Source organism: Anarhichas minor, unplaced genomic scaffold (assembly GCF_050575085.1).
Source record: "Anarhichas minor isolate MPS153535 unplaced genomic scaffold, ASM5057508v1 ptg000038l, whole genome shotgun sequence".
NCBI classification, from domain to species: Eukaryota; Metazoa; Chordata; class Actinopteri; order Perciformes; family Anarhichadidae; genus Anarhichas; species Anarhichas minor.
Genome location: NW_027466484.1, coordinates 927,154 through 951,515, shown reverse-complemented (window position 1 = coordinate 951,515; position 24,362 = coordinate 927,154). Strand labels below are relative to the sequence as shown.

General features: G+C 43.2%; 1 protein-coding gene across 1 annotated transcript; it reads right to left on the bottom strand.

The window, feature by feature from the left end:
* Positions 1 to 12,479: 12,479 nt before the first annotated feature.
* On the bottom strand, positions 12,480 to 16,084 carry gphb5 (glycoprotein hormone subunit beta 5). Its single transcript, XM_076107366.1, has 3 exons — positions 16,056 to 16,084; positions 14,260 to 14,452; positions 12,480 to 12,671 (listed from the first exon to the last, which is right to left on the bottom strand). The coding sequence occupies exons 1-3, from the start codon at positions 16,082 to 16,084 to the stop codon at positions 12,480 to 12,482; spliced, it is 414 nt and encodes a 137-aa protein (XP_075963481.1).
* Between the last annotated feature and the right edge of the window lie 8,278 nt (positions 16,085 to 24,362).

Here is a 24,362-nt window from a genome sequence, read left to right as displayed (position 1 = left end):
ACATTGAATAAGGCAGAACACAGATGTGCGGTAGCCATCATGGAAGATCATGTCACTCCTGCTTTGTTATGGACAGTGTGAGGGACACTGGTGGCAGAAAACGGGCTAATGTGAATCAGAGGTTTTCCCCTGCTGGTGGCTGCAGAGGGCTCGTTAGCTGCTGGATAAACTAACAGCTGGTTGGATTTCTTTTCATGCCTTTATTAAACAGTTAACAGGAGAGAGAGACGGGGAATGACGTGCAATAAACGTGGTCAGCATCCTAAACCTCCTGCCCGGTTTCTATACAGACAGCAGAGGTGCAAATACAACATCTTTTATTTAAAATATAATATAATCCTCATCAGACTCCAGGATACTCGAAATAACCCAATCTGACCTCCGGTGTCAGGAGAGGACATTGGTAGATTGCTAGAAGTTATTCGCCCTCTTTAACTAGTTCCACAGAATCTGCGACAGCCTGCATGACAATGTGGACAGCAGGGATGTCAACATTGCAAGTCTATATGCAGAGATATGCTTGAAAATAATTGATTTATGCTAATTATCCTCCTGTAGAGCTGTGGTTGTCGACCTTTTTGAGTCCTGAGCCCCCCAGATTCAGCACCGGGGACATTTTGACTCACAAACCCCCGATGCCGACCCGTTGATCGATCATGAACTGTCTGCACCTCCTTTGTCACTTTTAAAACATCTCCACATGAGCTGTATGCTGCCAAGTGGTTTATTCTGTTATTTTGTCTTCATAACCATCTGGCGACCCGTAGAAGTGATCCCTCGTCTGTTAAGAACCGCTGCTGTAGGAAACACATCTATTATTCTGAACGTTTGAAGGTGAGACAGAAAAAGCCTCCCGCTGCATAGAAAGAGGAGAGAGACGTGATCAGTCGTACAAATGTGTAACCTGTGCACACGCCGGACTCTCTCTACTGGAAGACGGTCAGTTATTAATAAAACAGATGTGGGGAGAGAGAAGTTAAAGCCCCGCCTACTTTTCCACCTGGAAACGTGGCGACGCCTCGTCCCTTGTCCTGCAGGTCGTCTTTGGCCTAAAGTTTTGATTGATCCCTTAAATCAGAGCAGGACTTGAAGGCATCATGATCTCATAATCTCTCATGGCGACCATTGAAAATGCAAATATTGTGTGTAGTCTGATCGGCATTCAGTACTGAAGATACGCGTCAACGACGTAAATGTCAACAGATGTTTTATTTTTCTTGGAGAAAAACTATAATCTCAAATGAAAAACATTCGTGTCAAAATGTCCCACCAAAGCACTTATTGTGCTGAAATTGAAACATCTGTCTCTGCTGGAAACAAGATCAATAGCTTTGTCATGTTAATTGACACAAAATGTCCCCGGTTGAAGACGAGCTGAGACGCGAGACTTCTGTCTCGATATGCTGATCAGCCTTTACTCTGGACCTTCTACTTCTGATGGCTTCTGTTGTGCTGTTTTATTTAAATGTGCACACGAGCCTGTTTTCTGCACACCTCACACTCTCCGTCTCTGCTGTTGGCCACTGAGCGGATCCCCTGCAAGAATCAGGGGCAAGTGCCTTGCTCAGGGACGCCTCGGCAGCAGGTTCATCTGGATCTATCGGATCACTTCCATGATGGCTGCCTCTGTACCCGTGTAGAGCAGCACACGCCAGTATGCTTCATATCTCTGTAACATATATAAATATATATCGAATATCATGCAAAGCTATGCAACAGTTGATTCTCTCACAGCTGTAGAGGCTCACAGTGTCGACAGGTGAGCAGGATTAAGATTACACATATATCTACGTGTGTGTACATAAGATGAGATATCACTTATTTATATCCACCAGCCAAACTTAATGATGAAATCTCAATGAAGAGTCCATTTTCTAAGGAAAGTAGTGAGTCAGTCAGTTCAACACTTCACTCCCCAGAAGAACAAAACCGTGTTGGTTTTAACAAGTTTAACAAGCTTTTCCCCCAAAACACAGAGTCCCAGTAAATGCACCTCAAATCCCCCAAAACAACTGAACACAATCTGCACCAAAGTGGCTGCATGTGACCGACTCAGAGCAGCAGGAAATATATCTATTTTTTACGATTGCAGAGTAAATTATATCACCATATCTAACACAGACGTATGAACAGTAACCACTATATCAATAACTGATTACTTACATGTGTTTTAATGTCTAATACTGGTTTTGTGGAAGGCCACTTTAAAATGTTTTCTTGGTTTTCTTAAAATCAATGTATTGATTTTAGTAATTAATTATAAAAACATATTACTTAAAACTACAATTTGCCAATTCTATTTCATATTTTATTTATATTTCAAATGGTTTTTTAAATAGATTTTTAATGCGTCCGCCCAGCAAACCAGAAATCTGACCAATCAGAGCTTTTAGTGATTTATAAAAGTATAACAAACAAAAGAAACACAGAACGACCAAACAGAATTATAAACGGTTTAAAAAAACAATTCTAATCACTTTTACATTTTAATTAAATGCTAATTTTATATTTACATGTATAACTTTATTGATTGATTAAACACGTGTAGATATAGCACTCCAGCCTCCGTACATAAACCACAGACTGTAAGCCGGCAATATAGAGACAGATGGAGCCAGTTTAGCAGGAAGTGATTCAGAATGAGCTGTGAGTAACTTTAAAATCTAGTGTGTGTGTGTGTGTGGGGGGGGGGGGGGGACCGACACCACCTCTTCTGGTGGCTTCGTCTCCAGTTTGAGAGTTTTTCTGTCAGCGAATTCGCCAGAAAACTTTGCCACTTGTCAGCTTTTGCGAGCAAACTTTTTTTGACGAGAGAATGAAGGGCGACCCCTGTGATCTGAGCCCTGCACTCCCTCACACACACACACACACACACACACATACATACACACACACACACACACACACACATACACACACACACACACACACACACACATACATACACACACACACACACACACACACACACACACACACACACACACACACACACACATACACACACACACACACACATACACAGACACACACACACACACACACACACACATACACACACACACAGACACACACACACACACACACATACATACACACACACACACACACACACAGACACACACACACACACACACACACATACATACACACACACAGACACACACACACACACACACACACACACACACACACACATACACACACACACAGACACACACACACACACACACATACATACACACACACACACACAGACACACACACACACACACACAGACACACACACACACACACACACACACATACATACACACAGACACACACACACACACACACACACACACACACAGACACACACACACACACCTTTCAGCGCAGGATTTTTCGGCTTTGCCACTTGAATGTACAACCTCCCGTCCTCCCTTCTCCAGCCTGTCCCAGACTTTTCACTGGGAGCAGAGATGCTTTTTTGATTCTTCCTTTTGTTTCTACTTTCCGTCTCGACACTAGAAGGAGGTCCTCTTGTTTCCTCTCTGACAAGCGCCTCCTCTCTCTTTCAGCATCTTCTTTCTCTCTCTCTCTCTCTCTCTCTCTCTCTGTCCTCCCCCTCTCCTTGATCTCCATCACGCTCTCCTCGGCGTGCTGATGATGATGTGCAGTCTTTGCCGAGCGACACCGTGAATCCACCTCTCTGGAGACGGGGCGGGCCTCGTCTATTAGAAATGATCCTTCGGCTTGATTCGATTCTGCATCGAAGGCAAATGGAAGTCATTCCCCCGCGAAGAATAGATAGAATTTATACGGTTTGACTTATCTCACAATATCGAACCTGCAGACATTTTAATTTTTCATCAGCTTGAGCTCAGATAAAAGTTACCGTGATTTTAATAAACGGGGCCCTTTCTCTCTCTTTTCTACTGGAATGTTATCAATTTCTACTGTTTTGTTAAGCAGCACTGGAATCCCACACTGACTCATGTATTGTTTTACAGTCGCACATCTAAACTGTAGTGTCAGAATAATAAACAGCCGTCTGGGATCCTCTCTCGCTCTCTTCCTGTGTCTGTCTGTGTTTTAGAAACAGCTTTCCTCTTCACTCACTACCCGGAAGGAGCATTAAGTAATCAATGGGTTTATTGATGTGTATTGGGACCCAGTGGGAGCTGAACACAACACAAAGAGGCCAGATGCTCTGCTGCAGGAGCAGCTCTTTACTTTAGTCTGTCCTGTTGTTGCTGTGTTGACCTGGAAGTAAAAAAAAGAAAACGTACACAAACCAAAAAGTCCACAAAGAGATGATCATTTCCCTGAAAACATGCGGTTCATTGGGTACAGCTCGCTAGATACCGTCTATTACAGCAGTCCTGTTTCCTTCATAGCGATTCTTTCTGTTCTGTTTTGTTTCAGAGATCGTTCTGGAGGAGACAGTCTGAGGTGCTGTTGAGCTATTGGAACGTATCTTAATGCAACAGTTTGTATTTTCCCACAAAAGTCCAGCAACACGTGTCAGTTTCTGCTTGTTAAATGAATACAGTCTTTTCAAAATAAACTTCCTTCTTCACAGGAAACAACTCAGTTAGGTTTAGGCAACAAAACTAGTTAGTTCGGTTAAGGAAAAGATGGTGGCTTGGGTTCAAATAAAAAAATCAGCGTAGCCTTTCATAACAGCGGTGTCCTGGGGGACAGACCGCTTTTTGTTTGACCCATCCACGTCCCCTCCCACCAGCCTATACGTATGAAGTGGACGTATAGTCACCGTTACGTCACACATTAGTTCATTAGTTTGTGGACTGCCGTTTCGAAGCCTCCTGGTTGGCATTTTGCCCGTTGCCATCTTGGTTTTTTGCAACCACAACGGTACAACAACGGTACAACCAAACGCTGACATTTTTAGGCAACCAAAATGTTACAATTAACTTTCATGAATTGAAAACACACTGTGAAAGAGTAAAAGTTGTAAGAAGAAAACACGGACAACTCCCAAACAGGGAAACCTCTTGGTAACGACCTGTCAATCACCATGTAGCCCCGCCCTAAAGCATCCCCTGCTTTAAGGTCTATTTGACTCTAAATGGACCATCATTTACGAAATGAACATCATGCTGTATTGAAGAAGACACTTTTTCATAGACTTCTATACACCAGAGGAGTCGCCCCCTGGTGGACATTAGAGAGAAAGCAGCTTTAAGACATGAAGCTTTGACTTGACTTCCAGAACCAGAAGTTACAGCCTGATCGAGACTTGTATTTATTTAAATGATGTGGACAAAGTAATGCCACCTTTCAAAATGACCAAACAGTTGAATTAACAGCTTTCTAAAACAGTTTAAACTAAACTGAACATTATAAGCGTGATGAAGAATGTTTGCATATTCTCTCTGTTATCACTAAAACATTTACTGGCAATGAGAAACAAACCCGTCAGCCCTGAAATGTTGATAGAAGTTGGTGCACAGTTGCTTATGAACCTAAGTTAGTAGAATCGGTTGCCTTAAAAACTCAGGTCGTCGTGCAGATATTCTCAGTTCTGCAGGAGAAACACATGGAAATCGTTTTTGATTGAGTTTATTCATTCTGAACTTGGACAATTGGATTCTCTCTGCAGCTTCTTATTACGCCAGCTGCTCTGTCGGACATCACAGACGGATTAAGAAAGAAAACTTCTTAAAAAGTGACTTTTGCAGCTCAACCCTTCGGTGATCTTCTTTGTTCTCCTTCCTCCTCTCAGCCGCTTCCTCCTCCTCGATCTCACTTTTCTTCTATTTCTGTCTTTGTGACCAGAATTGATATTTCAGGCTCCCGGCCTGCAGCTTTCTAAGAGGTTCAGAGTAAAGTGAAATAATAATCTCTAGTTTAACACCGCACAATCTCTTTAAGGCACTTTTGACAGTTTTTGACATTTTGTACGACCTCTGAGCAGTCGTGTGCTATTATTTGTTTTGTTTCAGCGTTTAGAAATTCAATTTTCTTATCAGCGTAGCTATTAACTGCTCGTCTTTCGATCCATTAATCTGTCCGGCTAATCCAATCGGGCATTTTCTCGGACATCTGGGACCGTTTGTGGCGCGAAAAGCTCTGAATCTTCGAAGCCAATTAGTGGCAGACAGCAGAATTATTATCTTTCCTGTGGATGGTGAGTGCTGAGGGAGAAATGAACCCGTCAAGACTCCACCTGCAGCTCTGTGTGGACACATGAAGCCTCCGCTGTCTCTAGAAAACAGTTGGAGCTGTGTCGCCATGCTTATCCCCATTAGAGTCTCCTCAAATAGAGACGAGGAGACGCACTTTCCTACCCAAACTAAAACATATTTAATTGCTGCTGCTGGAAAAGGATTTCTCTCGCTGCAGTAAACTGTCGAAGCGAAGGTGCTTTTGAAGCCCTTTTACCGCAGAATTGTTTCTTTTTAGTGTCGATCGAGAAGTTATTACCTCTGTGTGAGTCGACGAGTTTCAAAACCAAACAGCATTACAGCTCAACTAGAAATATGTTACACTTTGGGTAAAATGATTGATTACAGTTCAACTTCAAATGTCTCAAATTTAGGAAAAATTATGTCCAGTATTTTTTCTTCTAGTTGCTGAAAGAGTGAAACGGTCTTCATATAGTGACAGTGAACACTGATCGAGGACTGAATAATAAGGCCACGAACTGTTGACTCTTCAGGGAGACAAAGAAATGAGTTCCTGAAGAGGAGCGAGACCCAACGAAGCAAAGAGAAAGTGACGAGGAAAGTCCCTGTGAAAGTCCCACAGAAGGTCGAGAACAAACGATTATTTTAGATTTTTTAGAGTCCTCTACAAGCATCTAACATCACGTTTGTTTTTTTACCAAGAATGGCTCATTGAGTCTTTTGTGATAACATAACTACAAGCATATTCAAATCTTCATTCTTACACTAAAACAAGAAGAGAGGACTTTATTAATCCCAAAGGAAACTCTTGTGCCAACGTTTCATTAGAGATTACAAGAGAAGAATAACAAAGAACAGTAGAGTCAAAATATACATTTATGAACAATACAACAATTATTAAGTGTAAAGTAAATAATACTGACACCAGTGCAAAAAAAGTGAAAAATAAAGTTAAACAATTCCACGAAAAAGATTAAATACAAGAGTAAAATATAAAGTGTATAAGAAGGGATGTTAACAGCGCTCAGTGGAAACTAGAATAGTAAAGTAATATTGAGGGAGATATTGTCAGTGATATGAATATAAAAGATGAATAAGAATAACATTGCACATGAAATTGAAGCGTACTATTGCACATGGTGTGGTTGTTATTGTTGAAGGTGATTTTTCAGCTGCCCCTCCTGCAGAAGGGGGAGGAGTCGTACAGGTTGATGAGCACAGGTAGAGAAGACTTCCTGCGGCGTTCTGTGGTGCACCTCGACGGTCTGCAATGACTTCAGTGTGGCGTTCAGGGGGTGAGAGGCATCGTCCAAAACACTGATGAATAAGATTTAAATTATGAAAGATTCGGGGAAACTTCATGCACCAGAAGATGTAAGATCTGTGAAATAATAGTTGTTGTTGTTGCCAGGAAGCAGTTATGAATATTACAGCTTAATACAACTCTCACATCAAAAATGCAAAACAAAACAAGTAGTCGATGCGATGCCGTTCCACTTCATCAGACCCAAACTGGGACAGTCTCTCCTTCTTCTCTCCAGTTCATGTAAAGGAGCCACCTGAGGGTTCATTCACCCTGAAGCCGTTCCACCACCAGCATCAGAGGACAGCAGAGGACAGCAGAGGACAGCAGAGGACAGCAGAGGACAGCAGAGCCCCGGTAATGTTACAAACAGGACTCACAATATAAAGGGGGTTCACAGATGCAGCTGTAAATGTAAACGGTTCATCACAACGAATCACTGAAGAGTTCCAATGCTTGATCTGATCTTTATGGAGTTGGTTTGAGCGTCAGCTGCTTTCGTCATTTTGTCCATTGAAAGTCAGTTATGGTCTTGATGTGTCTGCTTCTTTAATATCACAGCGGTTTACCCTTCAGAGCTCCATGAGGATGAAACATGTTTTGCTCCAGACTCGAGACTTCGGTTCCTTTCCCCCTTCAGCTGCTCTCCATATCAGTGGAGGGAACACTGGGGCCTGGAGCTCATAGAGCGACCTTTGATTATCTTGTAGGAAAAATCAGTTTGAGGCCTTTGGAGAAATTGGACTGTTAACAGAAAATGTCTCCTCCTGGATCACAGTGCGGTCCTGTTTTTCCATTTCACACTTTTCAACACTTCCTCCGTCACCATGAGGGTCACTTACAAGCTCGCTGCACAAGCTATTGTATCCTCTCTGCCAAACCACCTATTTGTTCCTGATGAATCTTTACTGAAATGCCTGTTTCTTGTGAGAGAGTAGGAACTCACCAGGTGGTGGTGGTAATCTGGGGGTAAAGAATATCCACACAGATCGAGCAGCTTCAAGCTGTGGATCACATGGTTAAGTAGGAAACTGGCATTTATTGTGGCTCATACGGTGCCAGTACCAACCAGAAGTGACTGAACGCCATCCCACCGCTGTCATTATTATATTGTGATTAAATAAACAGCAAACCTGAATCAATAGATCATCAAACATCAGGAACACTAAAGGAGAATCTTGGATGTTCTGTTCTTTGAAGGGATTCAATAATCAAAATATTCACACAAGACAAGATGTGATGTGCAAATTTAATTGATCCCTGAGGGGCCCCGTGTGGGCCCCGTGTGGGCTGAAGAACGGAGACAAATACAATAAAGTGTTGTTATAATTGAACCTTTTGTTTGTGGCTAAAATTAAAATCAGTGCTTTTCACTAATTCCAGCGTTTATTGTAATTATGGTCATTTGATTGTTCTGTAAATAACTGCACGTCTTTTATTGTTGAACTCCACAAGGCTTCTGTTTCATCATCGCACTGCTCACCAATAACTGAATCCTCTGAAAGGAAGTGAGTGTGTATCCGGGCAGGAGAGAGAATGTGTGTGTGTGTGTGTGTGTGTGTGTGTGTGTGTGTGTGTGTGTGTGTGTGTGTGTGTGTGTGTGTGTGTGTGTGTGTGTGTGTGTGTGTGTGTGTGTGTGTGTGTGTGTGTGTGTGTGTGTGTGTGTGTGTGTGCGTGCGCGCATGATATTCAATATGTGTGCACATGTGACAAAGCAGGGTTTGCATAACTGCACGTAGTCGTGACTCTTGTGTGTGTTTACAGTGTCTGGCTCTGTTTCTTACATGTAAGGACATCTGTCTGCTTTCAGCAGATTACATCATGAAGAGGAGGAAACAAAGCAGACTGGGAGATATCCAGGACCTGAAGCCCACTGAGCCCTCATCACTCCACCACACTCCACCTGGCCTCGCTGGAACGCTGCAGAGGTAAGATTCTTATAAACAATTTGTCAATAATTATTTATTGACTGTCCCAGTACTTAGATGCAGTTTCTTCACTGTAACACCTCATAAAAACACAAACTTGCATTTCCTTTTTTTTGTACGTATCAGACATATATATATATATATATATCTCTTTACGTGTATAAAAACAGAATTGTGAATTGTGTTTTCGTGCAGAACAGAGCCTTATTGTATACTCTTATAAAAAGAGGGAAATGCACAAGCAGACAGCAGTGTGTGTGAGTCCTGAAGAGGCCTTCAAGGATAAGAGGAGGAGAGGTTAGCTGTCTGGACAGCTGGCTCTCCTGAGACCTCCGTTATCTTCAACAACCCTGACAGGAGAGTCGCTGTGATGACCCCCGCTGCCATAATCGTTCAACTTTACTGACTTTACCACTTCCTCCTTCAGCTGTAGAAGGGGGGGGTACTATGAAACCATCAACGGAGGTTTCTAACCTGAGGTCTATGACCTCCTCTGGGAGCTCAGAGGGAGCCAATGACTCATCGGAGACCATTTATTCAGGGTGAAACCAGCTTATATTTACATGCATTCATCTATTTCAGATTGAGACCATGAACTCATGTTTACAATGTTAACTGAGGTAATAAGTCATTTTCTCATAGACTTCTATACAATCTGACTTCTTTTTGCAACCAGAGGAGTCGCCCCCTGCTGGTCAGTAGAGAGAAAACACGTTTTAAGACACTTAGCAAGACAAGCTAACCGATGCGGAACGGCCATGTTGTTAACGTGCACAGTGGGAAACGAGAGTACTTCACTGAGCCGTAGTACTACAAGAAAGCTACAACAATTTGGGACTTTCTTAACGTGCAAAAATGATCTTTTAAATGTACAAACATATGTGTAATTTATGGCAGAATTCAAACAGGATCCAACAAATATTTGTCTTTTGTCGTTGACTTCTGGACATTTCTTTCTGAAATAAGGGGGGCACCAGAAGTAGAGGGGCTTCGACTCTCTATTGTTGTATCAGCCTGGCAGTTACACACCTGAAATACATCCATATGACACCTTTCAGGCCAATCATAAAAGCCAGGCCACTACTGTAAGTCTAGGTCACTAAAACAGGATCAGATTCCTTCTTTCCTTCACTAGTATAAGTCCAGGTTAAGTGCAACTTCCCCTCCACTGCCCTGAAACAGCCTGACAGGTACCAACCGTGGTCATGAATTATACAGCCGCTCCTACGGGGACGTGAGGCTGAAGGAGGAGGATCTGTGAGGACGACGAAGCTTCTGCGGAGAGGATTTCCCGAGAGATAACGCGCTGCCTTTTGATCGTCATCGCCGTTATTACCGCTGACATGTAGTGGGACGGAGGCGGCGTGGGCGAAGGTTGATTGATCAACTCGCTTTTGCTGGCTGGAAGTTCTAAACACAGCTTTTGTTTTTGCAGCTGTGGAATCATGGAAATAATTTAACAATTTCTTTGTTGTATTTTGAACAAAGCAGGAGAATCTGCTTCATGTTAAATGGAACTATTTGACCTTTTACTTCTTTTATGTGACGGTCAGAGTTACTAGTTTAGTTTGCATGATTTACATTTACGGTGAATGAAAAGTCACACTTGCTACATAACCAACTCATTCCAACTATACTAAACTGAAAGAATATTGAATTGTGACAAAACAATAAGAGACAAAGGGAGAATTATATTTACTAAACAATATCTTTTACCGAAAAATCAGATATGATCACATTTCTAAAAAGTAAACATAAAATAGTTGCGAGCAGAATAGAACAAAACATACGAGCACAAACAAAGATTTCCTGTTTTTTGCTAAATATATATTTTAAGAGCATCCGAAACTTAAGCAGTTGGCCTTTTCTTTCAGATTTCTCCCGGCAGTCATTTAAAAGGTAAACTGGGGTAAATATGTATAATTTGAATAGCAATATAATGTGTGCACAAGATGTAGCTCAACTTAACATTCATAGGGTCATTAAGTCATAACAGACTCTAAACGTAATATATATCTAAACGTCTAAAAAAGGGTTATCCTCCCCCACAACCCCTTATAGTGTACTTTAAGCATTAGCATTGATGCCCATCGGCCTACTCGTGTTATTAAAGAAAATGATTTATTTTTTGTTCAAACTATTCTTTGTATCACCCTCCATGTAATTATCATATTACCAGTAAAGAATTGTATAGAGTGGTGCTGGTCAGACAGATGTTATACACTCGGTGATGCTGGTCAGACAGATGTTATACACTCGGTGGTGCTGGTTCAGACAGATGTTATACACTCGGTGGTGCTGGTCAGACAGATGTTATACACTCGGTGATGCTGGTCAGACAGATGTTATACACTCGGTGATGCTGGTCAGACAGATGTTATACACTCGGTGGTGCTGGTCAGACAGATGTTATACACTCGGTGGTGCTGGTCAGACAGATGTTATACACTCGGTGATGCTGGTCAGACAGATGTTATACACTCGGTGGTGCTGGTTCAGACAGATGTTATACACTCGGTGGTGCTGTTCAGACAGATGTTATACACTCGGTGATGCTGGTTCAGACAGATGTTATACACTCGGTGATGCTGGTCAGACAGATGTTATACACTCGGTGATGCTGGTCAGACAGATGTTATACACTCGGTGGTGCTGGTCAGACAGATGTTATACACTCGGTGGTGCTGGTTCAGACAGATGTTATACACTCGGTGGTGCTGGTTCAGACAGATGTTATACACTCGGTGGTGCTGGTCAGACAGATGTTATACACTCGGTGGTGCTGGTTCAGACAGATGTTATACACTCGGTGGTGCTGGTTCAGACAGATGTTATACACTCGGTGGTGCTGGTTCAGACAGATGTTATACACTCGGTGATGCTGGTCAGACAGATGTTATACACTCGGTGGTGCTGGTTCAGACAGATGTTATACACTCGGTGGTGCTGGTTCAGACAGATGTTATACACTCGGTGGTGCTGGTTCAGACAGATGTTATACACTCGGTGGTGCTGGTTCAGACAGATGTTATACACTCGGTGGTGCTGGTCAGACAGATGTTATACACTCGGTGGTGCTGGTCAGACAGATGTTATACACTCGGTGGTGCTGGTTCAGACAGATGTTATACACTCGGTGGTGCTGGTCAGACAGACTCCACAGTCGCATCTCAGGGCCACGGGGTAGGTGAAGGTGGGCTCCACGTTTGGCAGACAGTTGGGCAGCTTCACAGAGACCAGACGCGTCTCGTTGTAGGTACAAACCCTCTGGTAGGACTCGATGAAGGGCGTGTCCAGGACGGGCTTCTGCTCATACAAACAGACAACAAAATAGTCTGAACAACCTTTTCTCCTAAACTTTGATGATGCTCTGTTGTTGTTGTTGATGTTGGTTCTGGACATTTCATTCTTCTCTACAGAATTTGGTGTGAAACTAGCTGGGCGGCCGTATTAAAGATTTATAGCTCCCATATATTAACTGCACCATTAATGTATAAAATAACAAATAGAATTATTTTTGTTTGGGACTTTAATCATACATTTTATTTATTTTTTGTAATTTCCTGTGTATGAATCTAAAGGGGACTGTACAAAACCATTTAAAAAGACTAGGTGTAGTAAGCTTTATTATTTTTTATATATATATAAAACTGCCGTAATAAACTAAACTTTCAGAGCACATAAAAGCTCATCAGGGAACCTGCTCTCCAGCACCTCTAGTGGTCTAAAGCTTCACCAGTTTACCTTTAATGACTATTTCTCATGTCACAGTAACCCGACGTGGAAACAAATCCACCTCATTAGACTTTTCATTTTTGAAATGAAGTCATTTGTTTTGCTCATCGTAATTTGCACACAGTGAAGCTCCGGTGACGCTGTGTTTGGAGGGAGGTTTGTGACACATCTGCAAAGCTCCTATTAATTGCTTGTAGTGTCGGTGTTCCAGGGATTTAATCTAATTCTGCTGTTGCAGTCATTTAAAATTCTCTATCATAACTTGGGTGCACAGAAGGTGGAGGTTGTAAATCCTGAAGCCCGGTAGTTGTAGTTAGAGACCCCCCCTAACCTGTTTGTCCTTAAAGCGAGACATTGATTCCTTCCACTGTGTCCTGACCTCCCTGTGGGGGGTGGGGGGGGGGGGGGGGAGATGAGTGTCCCCCCCGAGGGGAATCCAAAGGGTATCACAAAGCTCAGCTCGGGCCTCCTGCACATAGCAGCGGCTCCACCGCAATAACAAAGCAGAGAGAGTCATGAGCCTCCTAATGCCTGTTGTCACTGAATACAATGCACCAGATGAAACTGGAGATTCCGCAGCATTTCTCTTTCTTTTCTTTTTGTAATCAGTATGCGGCAACTTATGAAATCCTGTGTCGTTTATGCACTTGAGGCATTGTTAAGAAGGCATTAATATCTCTGGATTCCACCGCCGCCTTTTTCTCATTCTTGCAGAACGTTAACTCAATTTTCAGTGCGAGCTGCTCCACAAGCCCTCCTGTCCTCCTCCGACCCTATGCAAGATTTATAGATGTCACTCATCTATGAGTATGTGACGAAAGAGTCAGTTATTATCAACACAGAATGGGCTCTTCTTCAGACGTCTGACATGGATGTGTCTGTTCTAATATTCATGCATCTATCTACTGTATGTGGGACCTTGCTCTGACCTCATGTGGAGGGAGGAAAGAGGACCCCCCCCCCCCCCCCCCCCCCCCTCCCGTGGGGATCTGACATCTCTGTCTCTGTACATGTCTCTCTCTCTCTCTGTGTATTTGATTCTCTGACTCTACATTTAATCTTCTTCTTCTCCAGACTCTTGTGTAAAGATGTCAGCTTTGAGTCACCTCTCCTCTCTGTGTGTACAGTAACCTGTCTCCCCCCCTCCTCCCCTGCTTACCTCCCAGGTCTCACAGCGCCCCCAGCAGGCGTCGGTGGTGACGTGCACCCCCCCGCAGCCGGGCTTCCTGGCCAGGAAGGTGAACTCCCGGACAGCGCAGCCGATGAAGCGCCGCAGCTTGACGGCTGACGCCCGGTGGAGGGAGTCCGGCTGCAGAGAGATCCAGAGCAGGAAGAGCAGCAGTCCAGGCCTCCTGGAGGGCAGAGAGGCAACACAACACAAGCACCTTTCTTTAAAGCCTGGTGTGTTCAAGAGGGGTTTTAATTAAGCTTCAGATAAAAAAAAAAAAATAAAAAAGGTTTAAAATAGGCTGGAAAGGTGTCAGTGACTTGCTCAAGGGCACTAAAGCAGGGCAGAGACAGAATCCCAACCAGCTCCAGGCCTTGGACTAAAAAGAAAAGGAGTGTTCTTATCAGTAATATTTCATGGCTTTCTGAACCACAGATGCATTCTGAGGTCTGTTCTGTCTCATTCAAGATGATACTAAACTAGTGTTCTTGTGTGTGTCACTTATTATAAGCTGCTACATGTATGTTATAAGCTGTTTATTGTAGATGTTGTTCATGAGATTCTGCTGTTGAAGTTGAGCTTGTTTAACACTCAGCTGGTTTTAGACAAACCTCCAAGGAAAATAGACCCCAGGTGGACTTGGATCTGGGTTGTCTCTGCAGCTGATGCTGCTGTTTAATAAGCCGACGTGTGACGTTAATCTGACTTTAATTCCCATCTTGATGGTAACAAGACATTTGACAACTAGAGCGCCACAGTCAGGACGTCCCGTACAAGGTCTAGTCCCGTAAACTGGTCCCAGTCTGGCAAACACGATACGAAGCGTTTCGAGGACTTTATGCTGAATAAATGAACTGTTATTGAAATATAACAACGCATTCTGTGCTTTTAAAGTTATTAAATAATGTGATTCTTCTCTTGAAAGATTTACGTATATTTGAATCCAAATCAAACAAAAAATAAGGATATTAACCTGCAGAATGAGCTCACTGAGGTTGAATTGCTCCCCTTATTTTCCCTCAGTGACTGTTTCACTGTAGAGTCAAAGGTCGGTGAGCGTTATAAATACTTTCACAGCTGCATGTTTGATGACAGCCCAGTGCTTTAAGAGACCACACAAAGATTGACAAGCTTTACAAAATAGCTGGTGTTGACACAACTTCGGCCAGAATTAAAGCAATTAGTGGTCGATAGATTACCCTCAGTACCGAGCCCTCAGTACCGAGCCCTCAGTACCGAGCCCTCAGTACCGAGCCCTCAGTACCGAGCCCAAGTGGCCCTCAGCTCCAGCCCCTATCGCACAAGGTTTGTGAGAGCTGCAGTAAATCCCGTTGCCGCGTTCAAACAAAGTGCTCCACAGGCTTTTTACATGTAAACCGAAATCTCATCACAAGATCCATTCAGTAGGTGTTCTAGAGCTTTTGGTCACATTAACAGATGGATCTTTGACAACAGATTCAAAACATGAAAAGACAAAGTGCAAAAGAAACATAAAAGGACATTTAAATACAGTTAAAAGGTCAAAGATGTAGCTTTAAAAGCTGAGTCCATTCTTGACCTCGGAAACAGCAGATGGGGTGAAAAAATCTCACCAAAAGCTTTTGATCATGTCACGTTTAAAAAAAAAGCAAATTTGGACATCACACTAACATTCCACAACAGCTGAGCCAACAGGTAAACAACAGGTAAACAACAGGTAAACAACAGGTAAACAACAGGTAAACAACAGGTAAACAACAGGGGAAGAATAGCACTCTATCAGAAGCAGTGAAGCAGAATTCACTCACCATAGTGACTTCTGTCTTTGCTGGCTCATCTGTTAACTGTTGGATTTCTACAATGAAATGCAAATGTCACGCGACAGTTCAGCCCGTTTGACGCCTGCAGTGTCGGCTCTGAAGTCGCTCTTTGGCTGATAACAAGAACCGCAGCACTCGTCCCTGAACGCTCCTCAGACCTGAACCACCTGCTAATGGATCTGACGGGACTAGCCGGGGCCTTTTTATCATCTTGTGTCCTGCCACTCAGTCTCTCCCCCCTGACTCCCTAAACCCCCCCACATGCCCTGGAGGCCCTTCTACCTGTCGCTGCTCATTTAGTTCACCCACCGGCTTGTTACCGCTCCATTAGCTTGATTAGGGGGAAAAGAGTCTGCCCTGTTGTTCATGCTCATCCACACGGAAGAGAGAGGGGGGGGGGGGAGTCCTCGGAGGAGACAGGAGGAGGAGGAGGAGGAGGAGATGTGAAGAAAGGGGAAGAATTGATTTGGGTGAGTAAGCGCCTCATCAAGAAATTACCTTTCGTGCGGGGGCCCTGCGGGCAGCGTGTGGGGCCAACCGGAGCAGAACTGCTCTCAAGTAGCTCGGGCAAAGTGAAGTTGAGGCCGAGCGATTAAAGTGAGATTAGAGGAAAGAAAGTTGAGGAGGATGAGCCAGGAGACAGGTTCACGCTCCTCTCAGACGCCCTCTCCTGCTCACTATCGGGGGGGGGTTATTGAACAATGTGCAGGGTGTGGAAGAGCAGGATGCGTGTCATTGGATAACAGGGAGGATTACAAGCACGCTAATTGTAATCCAGTACAAAAGGAACTAAGCCTGGATTTCCACACTCCTGCTCTACGGGCCAATTATTGTCCGCTTTCAAATGAAAGATTTTTTTCTTTAAGTTTGAGCTTTTTTTTTGTCATTACTTCATTAACTTTATGGGGAAATACTTAGTTTAATTAATTAATTCGTTTTAAAAGAAGCAGGTCTGAGGCCAGTGTCTTGCATAAGCGATGGCAGGAGTCCTAACACTTCAGCCAACATGCACGTATCTCAAGTGAGATAAGATCCCATTAGAATATTAGAATATATATACTGAGTACATGTCAAACTCTGCAAGGACAGAGCCGCAGCCGAAATGTCAGCTTGTTGATGTGAGGGAACATGGCTGACAAACTACACTCTATAGGAACAAAAACATCTCCATGTGTCTTAGAAAGGTGTTGGTACATCGGGTAGCAACAAAACACAGCTTCAATGACGAGCTTGACAATTCCTTCGTCATCATGGAAACAGTAAAAACAATCTCCCCTCAAGCATGGGCGGGTTATGAGACAATGGGCCCACCACCTCTCCTACACCGGAGTAAGACGCAGACTTTATAGTTGTTTACACTCTTTTTGTTGTCTTGTGTCTCTTTGTTGTCTTGTTGTGTCTCTTTGTTATTTTTTTGGGGAGTTTTTCGTTATTTTTTGTCTGTGGCTGTTTTGTATCTCTTTGAAGACGTCTTGTGTCTCTTTGTGATCAGGTTGAAAAGCATATATTTTGCGCAGATATCGTATTTTACACATATTACTGGGTACATTCCATAGTTCAAAAACACAAATATTGACAATTTGTATAATTTATGATTATTATAATTTTCTTTTTGTGTGGCTCAAGGTGGGGCCAGGCCCCATGGCCCTCTATTGGCCAGCCGCCACTGGTATAAATAAAGACTAAAACACGGAGACATCCTGCAGACGGCTCAGCAGTGATGCTGTGCTGACCTCTGGTGCTCACCAGTAGTACTGATACTCACCTGTGACCTTTGAGGACTGCACCATGTGAGGCATTTCACATGTTGCAGGAGTTTAATCAGTTCTTGCTTCGTTGCATACTTTGTGATCACTTTGCTCCTAATGAGTTGATTGTTCTTGTTTTAGTTTTACTCTACACACTGTGGACGCCCTTATTTCTTATTGATCTTTTTGACAAATCTTGCATTCTTTTCAAGAGCGTCTGAGGAAACATATCTAGTTTGGTACTTTGCTTAATTATTTAACATTCAAAAATGAATTTCGGTTATATTGTAAATTAAATACATTAATTGAAAAGGTGCAAGATTGTACTAATTAATAGAGCTTGAATTGATTTTTCCTTTTACTTTATTTTCATATTATTCTTATATTTTTCATTGTTCTATTTTAGATTTTTTTAGCCTTTTTATTAAACAACATTTTTACTCAATCAGACGCTTTTCTGTGTCTTCTCTTAAGTTTATATTCAGTTTCAATCTTCTGAATGAACGAGAGAAGAACAAAGTTGCATTCAGGTTCCCAGGTCTGAGATTTGTTTCAGAGTCAGCTCAGCTGACATTAAACTTCGGGTCACACTCGCACTTGTTGGGGCTGCACTGTTAGCTCGGGTGACAGCCACCAGTGCCACACTGGATGTGGGGGGCTTGTGTGTGTTGAACCCTGACTGGTTTCTATATTTAGTCTCCCAGTGAGCTTTTTTTTCTTTGCTCGGCACCGGTATGGCTCCGGCTTCTCCGGTAACAGTCCGGCCCGGCCTCTGGAGCTCTGCAGACTGCAGATCTGTCAAACTGCGCTTCAGGTTTCATCTCCACCAACTATTACAGAGCAGAATCTGTTCCTCCACATTGGGAATCATTACTGGCCGGACCTGCATCTCCGCTGCATCTTTCATTCACTGCTGCATGTAAGTACAGGTCACTTTTTAAATGTTTTTTTATTTACTTTAACACCAACAAGCAATACATGCAGTAGTAAAGCGTGCATTGGCTCTTGACTGTGAAGGGTTACACAGTCCTGCTGTATTATGATGTGATCCCCCCCTCGTGTTCCCCTCTGCCCTGTTTGTTTTTCCAAAGACTGATTCCTCATTACAGTCTCGTTAAACCTGCAGGGCAGCCACTTGTTGCGTGCGTTGTTAAAAAAAGTCCTCTGTTCTTCCTCAAGGACTCATTACACGGCTCAACTGAACTGATCTGAAAGCAGCCGTACACACACGTGTCCCCTGCTGCTATTTCTGTCTCCTGACAGCTTCATAACAGCGACGCTATCTCACATTCCTGCAGTCACAGGGGAGGCACTTTGTACACTTGATAATATAAAGCAGTGACAGGGTCAGAGGTAGTAGAAAGAACGAGACGTTAATGTCATATCATGTACTAATAGATTATTTAATTACATTCTCAATCTAATTAAAAGGGCGTTTTATAGCGTCACCCCTCATTCAACACACAACCACTTGCTCCACACTTTGTTTCATGAGGAGTGCTTTGATGGGGATGTAGAGACGTGATGGGCTATTATTTGAGGAACTGAGAATCACATCTCTAATAGTGACTGAGAGTTCCTTTGTTTGGCTTTCAGGCTTCTTTACTCAGAGACGTCATGGTGCTGATTTTAAACTACAAAGAGTGATTATCATGCCACCGTGCTACACTTCTTAAGATGCAGGGCTCGTTGTACCACGACAGGAGTCCACACTCTGGATCCTCCGTCTCCGATCCTTCACAGTCACTTCAGTGTAAGATAGAGGAGAGTAATCACATGGATGATCTTCTCTGTACCTCATGTCCATTATTTTTCAGATTTCTAAGGGTTTCAGTGTTTGTGTAACCGTTGCTTTCTGGTGGAAAAATGTTTCCGATGCCGAAGCCTCACTACAGATCTTTGTTTAGTGTTCTGTCTTCATGTGTCTTCATCTCTGTGAACAAAGATTGTGTTATAGGCCTGTTAATGCACGCTTCCCCACCAAGCACAACCCACCTGTGCAGATGGTAACTGTGACCTGACAAGCATTCTGCTAAGCACGCTGGATTAGACACGCAGCCCGCTATGCATGGTGGTGTGACCTGGTTTGATTGGTGGCATACATATCCCAGCCCAAAGGTTGGAGCAGCAGGCTGCTGGCCAGAAGGTGTGGATCAAGACCATTCTGGAAAGGCTGGATAGGGACCATGACTAACAGCTGCCTTTCTGCATGTGACTTCACATTGTTAGCTGCTTTTCTTGTGCAAAACTATAAGAATCCGTCCAAAGATAGGGTGAGAAACGGCACAAAGCATAGAGTCTCTATCTTAAGAGCTTCTTTGTTGCTATTTCATTTCCCTGATGCTTGTTTCTTTCTGAAGATAAATGTTTGTTTGGGTAAAGCTCACCCAGATATATCTCAGTGACCTCGTGATGATGTCCAGATATCATGCACGTTTAAAAGGACACGACACTGAACGTCTGCCTGCATGTCCAACACTCACGTGTGTATTGCGTTTACAGTGAAGTGAAAGCAGAGATGGCCTCTCCCCCTTTTTCACTGTTATCACATCTTCCAGGGTGTGTCTGGGAACATTCTGTGTGACACGTTCAGCAACACACACGCTGTTGATTTATTGCCCGAGCTCAGACAAAGACCTGCTGGAAATCATAATGAGAGAACCGGTGAGCGACGGAGAGAGTTGTTGTTGTAGCAAAGTGAGTCATGACATTGATATTGAGAAGGAAGGAACCAGCGGTGGAGGAAGTTGTTGTCATTGTCAAACCTGAAGCTGCAGGGGAATGTGTTGGATGTGGTTTCCACCAGTGTTTGTTTACATCGGCTCTACAAACTTCTGGATGTCACAGCGTTCGTCCAGAGCACTTCAAATCAGTTCTGGATTGTGTCAGTTTAGTTACACTCAATCAGCTTCACTCAATTCCGTCTTACTTCCATTTCATTCGTTACTGCTCCAAGAGGGGCATTCATGTGAGGATTGGGATGTTGAGGGATGGGTGGTACATGTGTTGGAGGAGCTTCGTAATGTCTTTGGGTCTGGCTCTTTATTCTACATAACAAACATACAATGACACATGTAGCTCTTGTCAACCTGCTGTTAGGTGATCTGGACTGTTAAATCAGCTGACTAGCGGAGCTTTGAGGTGTGGACATTGATTGAATGCATCGCTCTCTTTTCTCCTCCTCCAACCTCCCCACAGGCTTGTGCTGTAAACAACAGTAACGTGTGCACCTCAGCTGGATGCATACATGCATGAATATGTATTTGAAAAGCATTTACTGCTGGTGTCGTGGTCTCATGACGTCCCCCTCCCTGTGCTTTTTCCACAACAGTGTGTGCCATGTGTTTCACTGCCCTCTGCCTTGTTGCTACAATTAGAGCTGACAGGAGAGACTTGTGACTTAGTCACGGGCTCGCTCTCTGTTTCGGTCCCTTGCTCTTCATTCTGTCTCGTACTCGTAATGTTCTTGTTATTCTAGTTAGAGTCTGACATTATCAGATAAATACAGCAAAACATTACAAACTACAAGGTGTCCTGCTCAGTAAGCGAAGACCTAGAGTCCCGTGACAGTTGCCCATTCGTGGCTCTCGGTGGGTCTTGTTGTTGCACTCTTGTCAACGTGACTTATGTGATCAGTAACGTCAGATCGTAACTCAGCTGTGTCCGCATGCGTGTGTCCACACTTGACGCTTCAATGTGACCTGTCTGATCTGATAGTGTTTGTTCATATTTCTGTTAAACGGTGGAGAAGTGCATTTCACTCCCCATAAATTCTTCACAATAAAAGTCACCCAGTTTTTTTTAAAGCTCTTATTCTGAAGCTGCAAAATCAGGAAAGTTTGTGTTTTCATCAGCAGTAATTCAACAGGATCCCAATTCAATGGAGATCTGATCTCGGAGCGCACACACTTGACAGTTAACGTTTCTTGGCGTGGTCGGATGACAAAAGTCGAATTGAAAAGAAAAGTGTGACCCACTACGGCCTTACTTGGACTTTTTTCCTTCTCTCCTTACCTCCCCCCCCTCTCTTACTCTCTCCCTTGTCCACTCTCTCTCACCCCCCCCCCCCCCCCCCCAGCCCGGTCTCTCTGTCAGCAGCTGACATGAAGCCTTGGGATAGCTCAAATGCCGTGCTATAGCGGTTTCACCCCCACATACACAATACGCGTGTGCATTAATGTCGGAGGGCGGTCGTCCACTTCCTGCACATGTTTCTTGTGCAGGACTCTTGTGTAGAGGTTGAGCAGCAGCACGGGACTAACCTCGCTCAAACCTTGTGCTTTTGTTTTAGGGCACTTGAAGGACAGATGTACTGTGACCATGAGGCTAATCAAATTATGTAATTTTACATTATTAAGTACTTTAGTTGCTTGCCAGTAATTTGAAATATTTTATTTGTTATGCAAACGATCTCTTTCATCTTATTATAGTTTTACAGGAATGTAATTGATGAGGGGACAGTGTTATTTAAAGCCAGTTATAGGAACACAGACCAACCAGAATGCTCCATGTGGCTGACATTAGTCATCTTGTCGGGTCTTGTTTGTGTAATATCGTTTCTTATTTTCAAGTTCAAGGTTTTGCTGATCACTCATCTGATTCTCTACGATACAACTTATATTTATGAACTCTTGGCACCATGCTGTGTTACTGGCTCTTCCTCACTCAATGTCAGGACTCAGAGTGACTGAGCTCTCCGCTGTGGCCCCGGGTTCTGCAGCAGCCTTTCTTTACACAGTGTGTCAGCAATGTGGTCTGAGTCTAAACTGAAAGACTTAACTTTGCCTGTGCAGACAGGCCGTACCGTTGATGTTGATGTGTTGTATAGTGTGTGGGATTCTACCATTACCTCTGCCAGGGAGGTCATGATTGGCACGATCTCTTAATACGTTTGATCATATTGCAAATGACAACTGATATTTACTTCTGCACCGCGTTGAATAATCGCACACATCCCATCACTGTCTAAACCTGTATTTGAATGCACTTCTGAATCCAGATGCAGACAAAAAAGGTCTGATTAGAATTATACAACATGAAGACAAATCTTCTTGAGCCTTTTCAGTTTTTATTGATTTATAAAACACTTCATTATGTCTGAGCTGATGATATAACATGAAGCTTTGACCTTTAATGGCCCCACATTTGTCTTCCCCGAGCAAAGAGTGCTGCACTTGTATAAACAGCTTTGCACTTGTCCGATGCTACAGGGCGTGAGGCATCAGGAAGCTAATACATTATTAGCTTCCTGATGCCTCACGCCCTGTAGCATCGGACATACAACATCACTGATTTGTTTGCTTGGATGAGATCCCGCCCCTCTGGCAGTACATGCAGGTTAAAACAAAACCAGCCGCTACCTTCTGGCCTGCTCTGACATTTGCTCTGACATATGAGTGAGGCCTAGTGCTGTTTTATTTTAGCCTCGCTCACCTGTCCGTCCTCCTGAACTGTCCGTCATGTTTGTGATCAGCAGGGAAAAAAAGACTTTCTGGTCAAATCAAAGGCGCCTTTATCTTCTTTCACTCTGTGATTTGTTTAGGCAGGAGGATTTGTAAAGATGTCTAAATGTCACGCATTTTTCTCAGTTCACTTATTCATATGGCAGAGCAAGACAGAACAGGAGGAAGCACAGAGCAGCACCCTTCATCCAGCACTCAGAGGAAACTGACAGAATATCTCTCATTGCTCCAGAAAAGATGATGAACTCGCCCAAAACTGTATCTTGGAAGTGTTTTCTGCTGCTTTGTTGAAAAAGGTCTTTCTTTGTCTTTAATGATGCAACTGTTAAACTTGTTGGTCTTTGTCCTTTCCTTTGTGTGGTCCGTGTTTGTTAACCGTGCAATGGTCTTGACCCTTTTGTTGCCTTGTAAAGCACTTTTAGACTTTTTCAACAAAAGCAGTTTACATCCTGGCACGTGGCTGCATGTGTGTTTGATAACCAGTTATCTGTGGCCTGTTTGTGGGTGCAGAAGATTATAAACTGCTAATCCAGGAGGTTTTCCATGATTGTTATGATGGTGATGATGATGTGATTACATGTCTTGTGCATCGTCCCTGTTAAATAAACAATAAAATAACAATGAAACGTCTTTAGATTGGTCTACTCTGTCCGTCTGTCGGCCAATCACAGACCTGACTGATTTAAAGAAGGTTCATGCAATTACTGTCAGTGCTCCATATGTTTTAAATGACACTGATTGGTCTGAGACGAACGCTACATATTGTTGTGCATTGTTTGTAAGTCATGCAGAATATCCTGGGATGATACTGGTTGCATTTTCACAATATTTTGGGAAATTCTGTCCAGAACATTGCAAACATTTTTCAAATCTATACTGTTATCATCATTTACTGTTTTATTGTTTCATGCATGCTTTTAAATGCAACGTCTCAAATGGTGCAGACGTCATGACTATACATCAAAATGTGATTTTGTTTGTGCGGATTGTTGATCTGACTTAGTCTGAAAGCTCTGAAGTTATTTTCATGATGGTGTATCTGTCATTAGTCCTGTTTTTACTGAGTGTTATTGAAGTCTGCTATC

Coding starts and splice junctions, on each gene's coding strand:
- gphb5 (XM_076107366.1), bottom strand. CDS start 16,084: ATGAGCCAGCAAAGACAGAAGTCACTATG. Junction 14,453..16,055: donor CAAAGACAGAAGTCACTATG/GTGAGTGAATTC, acceptor TCTGCCCTCCAG/GAGGCCTGGACTGCTGCTCT. Junction 12,672..14,259: donor GGCGCTGTGAGACCTGGGAG/GTAAGCAGGGGA, acceptor TTGTATGAGCAG/AAGCCCGTCCTGGACACGCC.